Here is a 6,965-nt window from a genome sequence, read left to right as displayed (position 1 = left end):
TTTCTAAGTAGGAATACCATCCCTATCCACTGACTAATTGGGGGAGGGGTCAAAGTTCAATATTATTGTGAATCTTATAGGTCAGCATCTTCGCTAGCGGAGATGATAGGCCAGTCAAATAAGTTTCTTCAAGACCTTAATAGTTATACATGTAATAAAAATTAATGGTAAAAATAAAGACGTTTCATTTTTAAATTAAGGATCATATCAATCCAAATTGGGTATAAAGGTAACTTTTCTACGTTTTAAGATGGCTCACTACACCGTGAAATATTTTCTCAAATCAGCAGATAATTACTTAATTATGATAGATATCATAATGGATAAGAAGTATTTAAGTCTAATGGGCAATAAAATGTGCAATTTTGGATTTAAAAAAAATACATTTTTAAAAATTCAATTCAGTTAATATGAACTTTAAATTGCCATCTTGTGACGTAGTGCTTAAAAAGTATAAGACTTAGTGTAGATGTAGTGAGGTACCTTAAAAGTATATACTATATAGGTCGCCTTCCATGTACATCTAGCCTAACAGTAAACCAGGCAGTAAAGCCTATACATGTAGTTTAAGTAAACCAGGCAGTAAAGCCTATACATGTAGTTTAAATAAGAATTTTCTTCGGATTGTCATCGTGTTTACATATCCTACATATCTGTTTAACTTACAAATTCGTTCCTAATTTAAATTTAAATGCAACTTACAGAAAACCAAAACAAAGGATACAAAAGGTTAATTCATCATTACTAGCTACAGTTATTTTCAGACGTAAATTATACTGTGCAACAAATAGCCTTTATAATGTATTCACAAAAATGCACGATTGCATTGCGTAACCAGCAAAAATGTATGGAGTTTGAAATGAATTAACCCCCCCCCCCCCCCCCCACACACACACACACACACTCAAACACCTCTGCAAATTCACGTGTCACTGACAATGTTTAATGTTTATTTTCCTCGCATTAATAACGAAAGTACATTTTAAGGAAAACTATTTCCTTCTGTTTACATGTTTAACCTGAGCACTGAGCGTATTCTCTGTAGACATTTGGAACTAATCTGATTGCTTTTATGGTAGAAGAGAATTTAGTAACAACATGAACCGTAAGTATTGCTTAAGACGTATAAAAACAGTTTGATTTTTTTTTCATTATTCACTATCAATTGACATTATGATATCGACTAGTACATTTTCTTTATGTGCTGTCGTTTTATTTATATTGTATTTTTATTTCAATCGAAAGTTCTCATTAATTTGTTACCAAAAATTATGAAATTTAGGTATTTTTCAAAGCGAAAGTTGGGTCTACCGCAATCAAAGTATTGGAGATAACGAAATGCATGAAACAGTTGACCATACTTTAACGATTCAATGGGGGATACCAAAAAGAGAATCAAAAACACCGTTTGTTTTTGTCTCATCTATTGCAATTTTTAACCTCTGTTATAATAAATGCAGGTTTAAACTTTATGCATGGGACGGGGGGAAGTCGATAGGTATCAATAAAATACAATGAAATGAGCAGTATAAATACGTGCTTGTATTCCATTTAAAGCTGCTTGGTCCGATCTTATATCAAATTTTATGCACGCTTTTAAACGATGGCTATGCTTAGTATATGTATAATAATAGACATTGCAGTAGTTTTACCCGTCAACTATGCCAAATTTCAATGAAGAAAAATACGTACAAAATTTGCTAAACAAAACAAACGACATAAAAAGGTACCGCGTTATTTCGCCTCATGTTAAATTTCACCCCTGACGACGAGACGGGTATGGCTGTATTACGAATTTGACATCGCTTTAAATAAAGGTCGAAATGATCAGACAAATTACAAATAAACATGTGTACGTTTTGTTTGCTAATATTTCTAAAGTTTTCTTTCTTTACAATCGATGCATAGCATGCGGGTTGAATAACCCCAATCATTCGGGGGACGAAACCAAGCGGTTTCCTTTTCTAAACATTCCCGTGATGCATTTTGGTTTGTTTTTTCGTTTGCCCAAAGAGAAATTATTTTATTTACTTTGAATATTTCTAACTTTGAAAGGAGACTGATTCTGCTGGTGTAAATAGGAGAAAGTCCATAACTTTCTAAGATAAATGATTCGTCTGAAAAAAAATTGATACTGTAATTGCAAAAAAAATCGGACCAAGCAGCTTTAAATAAAAATCCGCACAAGTGATTTATATCACTTGCAATCAACACAGGTGACGGGAGACAGTTCCGCAAGAAAATTTTGAAATATTGTAAGGAGAGGTTTGGAGAGTTTTCTGAGGGGTATAAATTGCTAGAATATTTATACCATTCATTTTGTGGGTAGAGCTCATGTCCATTTCATTTATATATTAGGACACCTGAGTACTCATAGCACTTTTAATCAAATATGGAAGAAAAACGCAAAACTGAACAAAATTATTAAGGATCGTGTTCGGCCTAAATAATTTAGCAAAATGACAATAAGGTTTAAAACACCTCCGGTATTTACGAAACAACTATTTTTTACAGCACGCCAACAACCTGCCAGATTTAGAGGACGTTATACAAGGCCCGGCCCACCACGTGGTGGTCGGGGGTTCAAACCCAGAACACCGCAGAGAGAAGAGTACAGTAGCCCTGGCGCGGGATATAGCATGCCCCCTTGTAACCAAAGAGATTTCTACTACAATCCTCAATCCCAACAGACGCCAGTTTATCAACAAGCCTTCAACTACGGACAGTATTCAGCATCGGGACCGTGTCCGCAAGTGGTGCCACCATATGTTCAGCCGCACCCTTTCCTCCCTCAACCAATGAATCATTATCAGCAAATTACACCACCCCCTTATTTGCCACCAACAGTATCAAATATACACTCTAGTTACACACAAGATGTACACGAGGCAAGGAAACCAATACAAGGTATAATGAACAAACTTTCACTTAATTTTATTTAATGATCAATAAATGCATTGATAAGCAGTTATGAAGTTTTGTTTTTATCTTGACAATCACCTTAAAATAACAATAATTATATTTTTGTAGCGTAAATTTTATTTTTTATCGGAAATCTTGGTATGGTATGGAACGTATATCAAAGATATGATATTGGTTTGTTTTTATTACATAAAGACTGATTGTTAGATTTAAAATATTACCTTTTTAAAGATCCACGTAATATTATTTGGTTATTTACATTACGTGATATTGTCCAGTTGTTATGGTGTTACAAATATTTATTTTGCACATTTTGAAAAGCGCTTATATCTTGCAGAAAAAAACAGAAATAAAATAGTTTTGATAATTAATAGTCTAACTAACAATAATAATTGTATGTTGAAGGAAATGCAACCATATCTGAGAGGGATCCTGTTGAATTTTTGTCGGAACTACGACCGCTGACAACTTTTCTTGAGAAAACTACAACTTCGGGTCATATATGTTTCGCTGTTGAAGTTGACGGTCGCGAATTTAAAGGCTATGGCTTGACTAAGATAGGGGCCAAACAAAATGCAGCAATTGATGCCTTAAGACATACGTTCAATATCGTCTGTACAAACACAGGTACTCTTTTTAGCTATTCATTTTTTACCGTATACTAAGTTGTTAGATTTAGTTATACATGTAGTTGCTTATCCATTTTAATTTTGTTTAGTGGACTCGGATTCTGACAACGAGAGCATTGCCAGTGAAGTTTCAAACGCAGACAGCATAGCAAATCCTAGACAGACCAGAACAATTCAGAGGTTCTCGGATGTTCAAGACGAAATGGAAAAAAACGTATTCACCTTTCTTGTCAAAGAATGTGGTGGCTGCACTAGTACTGCAATATTTAAAGAAAAATTCAATGGCCTTCGGGAAGATTTCGATGAGTGGATATTGAATAGAAAAACCATATTGGCTGTTTACAAGAAAGCTGGAAAGGCAACTTACATTGCCCCTCTCTTTAAAGGTGCCAAGGTTTGCTGTTTTTATGGAGGTAACAAATCTTGTAGGAATCAAACCTGCTGGCATTTTCATATATGCAAGTTTGATCTTTTTGGGCGCTGTAAAAAGGGTATAAAATGTCGGTTTGAGCATAATTTCGAAACAGGAAATAACAAAGACATTAAGTTTAGATTGGGCCTTGATGAATTTTCGGATAGAGAAATCAAAATAATTCTGCAATGTAGATATCCTCAAGTATGCCCTGCCTCGCAATGTGAAGCACCAACTCCATTTGATTGTCCGTTTCTTCACACTTGTTTCAATTTTTTAAAAAACAAATGTAAGGATTCGAAGTGTGAAAAAGGTCATACATTGTCAGATCGTCACAATAAGTGGGTTCTATCTGTTTATGGAATGAAAAAATGGTCAGAAGAAAAACTAAACCCTCTGATTGGTTTGCGGAAAATACCTAATGATGATACAAAAATAGTACATGTATCTCCTGATGAAGAACACGATCTGGCATCGGATTTTGAGTCCTTTTTGGTAGAGAACGAAGCAGAAGGAGAGGATGACAAAAATGTGGATGTTTATAATGGTGTAGGTCACAGGTTGAAACTAAAATGACTATCTGACTCTAATATGACTACTGAAAAGGTAATTGAATTACATATCATTCATTCCTCTTTCCAGACACTCAATTTAGCGATCAATTTCAACGGCACATGTTCATGTTGGAAGTGGAATAATTGAAAAATTAAATCAAAGCGGGAGAGACTTATTTTCTGTACATTAACAGATTTGGACCACTGCACATTATCCACTGGTCACTACTGAGACAGAGACTATGTTGAAGCACTAAGGACCAAATATAGCACTCAACTGGCTGAATTGCACATTTTGTCATCATCAACAGATATAGACCTCTGCACATTAACCATGGCCCACTATATAGGAAAAGAGATAGACTTGTAGCACAAAGGACCAATCTCAGGATTAAAATCAGGATTAAAGTTTTCAACATTACGTTAAAAATATTTAACCAATGAACCCACATTTCTGAGCACATTTATACAAAACTTAAAATAACTATATTCACCAGTTAGTGATGATATCAATAACTTGCATTAAAGTGATTTTTCGTTAAAATGGGCATTACATACGTTTATTTTTCCCATTGATATTTCATTAAATTTAATTCGTTTAGTTATCATGGAGTGAAATTTCGATAGACTATTACTGAAAACATATTGTAAAAACGTTCAAGTTTACATTCCTTTATTTGTTATTCATTTGCAATATTTTCTATCACATTTTAAATTTAAAAAAGATTGATAAAATTGACTCACTTCAGCTGAAGTTTTACTCCATGTCATATGTCACTCATGCTTATACAGGTCGAGTACACTACCTTATATGGATAGCATTATTTAACACGTGACAGAATTTTTGTCAAACAGATTCTCCAATCCAGTGAATGAGTTGCAATGCATGACGGTCTACAACGTGTGTACGATTCAACAGACGCACGTGGTTTTTGTCTGTTTTATTCACAATATTTAATTGCTTGCCGGAATGTTTGTACATCTTGATTTTTACTTTAGAAGGTAAAAAAGGAAAGATTACGTACCATTAACTTTGTTCCATGCTCACATTGAAAAATACTGTTGTTTTATTTGATCAATTGTTGCTTCAAAAATGATCAGTATCAAACGACTGACAAACATACGCATACAAGTACATACAGGTTTTGATAAGAAAAAACTGCACAGTTGTGTATTGGTGACGTTTTCATTGTGCACTAGAAATAAATACAGGTAACCGTACATTTTTAACATACGTGAATAGCCACGGTAGTAGAAATGCACAAATATACAAACGCAGAAGCGCAAGCTGTGCAGCATATACTATTTTGTCCGTTAAGCATTCTGATGAATGTCCCTGAAGAAAATATCAACGCGCATTCTAATAATGTTGTCTTAAATATGGGATATCACGTGAAAAAACGGTACTCGCTGCTTCATATTCTAGAGGACGTACCTTTCTTTTGAACGTTGACAATGGGGTATTTAAATAGGTTGATATAAGTGCTCATATGCAATATTTTTTAAATGTGAGCATAGAAATTGAAGTTCAGACATAATTGTCCATATTAATTTCATAAATTCTGAAAAATCATTCAAAATGAGTTTCCAAAGAACAATTCAAAATGGTATATATTTTCAATACGCTTTGTATACACTGAAACTTGTAGTAGCCCACAATGCCTTGCAACTCATTCACCTGATTGGTTTGTCGATAAAAGTAAACAGATGGCTAATTTAGTATGCAGATTTATGCCGACGTCACAAAATATAGTGGTCTCGACCTGTTATAGTGATAGTTACTATTGTGTACAATTCTTATGATGCATCATTATCGGGAATTAGTCTTGGGAGTTTCGATATTTTTTATTCACACTACCGGCGGGCGGCAAAAGTTCAAATAAAATGCTTATATACCATCTACAGTATTTTAGTCTTATTCTCGCCGGATAAACAGAAACATTTTCCCCGATACGGTGATATGGCTGTAGTGAACAAAACTCACATTCTTATAGAAGAACAAAACAATATAAAATCGCAGTTAAAATCTTGAATACAATTTTGGATAATCAAAGATGTATGAAAATTTTATTTGATAATTTTTTAATGTTGTAACGAATGCTGTATACCCATTTATCTTTAGAAATTGCAAATACGAACTATATAGCGTTTTACGGTGAATAGTAAGTAATTCATTGTAATGCTAGATAAATGTAAAAATAAAAGCTATTTCACATTTAAATGTTTACAGTTGAATGTTGTAATTTTGTAATTAAGACATTTTCAGTATTACAAATACTACTTTAAATAAACTGTATGACAAAGCTAACAATTAAGTAACAAGTAAGTAACAAGTGAATGCGAAGTAAGGCAGCATGCTGTCTGTGCAAAATAATAAAGATGTCTGGGAAATCCATTCACAGGATAAATATATTTTGTATTTCATTGATTGTTGTTTTCTTTATTCTT

General features: G+C 33.6%; 1 protein-coding gene across 2 annotated transcripts; it reads left to right on the top strand.

The window, feature by feature from the left end:
• The first annotated feature begins 950 nt into the window (after positions 1–950).
• LOC136274038 (uncharacterized) lies at positions 951–6,942 on the top strand. Of its 2 annotated transcripts, XM_066080064.1 has the most exons (5): positions 951–1,105; positions 2,515–2,907; positions 3,328–3,549; positions 3,641–4,569; positions 4,712–6,942. In XM_066080064.1, exons 1-4 carry the CDS (start codon positions 1,099–1,101, stop codon positions 4,537–4,539), a joined length of 1,521 nt encoding a protein of 506 aa, XP_065936136.1. In that variant the 5' UTR covers positions 951–1,098; the 3' UTR covers positions 4,540–4,569; positions 4,712–6,942. The 2 variants fall into 2 exon arrangements, with proteins under 2 accessions (XP_065936136.1, XP_065936134.1); XM_066080062.1 differs by having other exon boundaries at positions 3,641–6,942.
• The last annotated feature ends 23 nt before the right edge of the window (positions 6,943–6,965 follow it).

The sequence above is a fragment of the Magallana gigas genome, chromosome 3 (assembly GCF_963853765.1).
Source record: "Magallana gigas chromosome 3, xbMagGiga1.1, whole genome shotgun sequence".
NCBI classification, from domain to species: Eukaryota; Metazoa; Mollusca; class Bivalvia; order Ostreida; family Ostreidae; genus Magallana; species Magallana gigas.
The sequence above is the reverse complement of the archived record's forward strand: the minus strand, read 5'-3'. Positions and strand labels throughout refer to the sequence as shown.

Coding starts and splice junctions, on each gene's coding strand:
- LOC136274038 (XM_066080064.1), top strand. Junction 2,908..3,327: donor GGCAAGGAAACCAATACAAG/GTATAATGAACA, acceptor TGTATGTTGAAG/GAAATGCAACCATATCTGAG. Junction 3,550..3,640: donor TATCGTCTGTACAAACACAG/GTACTCTTTTTA, acceptor AATTTTGTTTAG/TGGACTCGGATTCTGACAAC.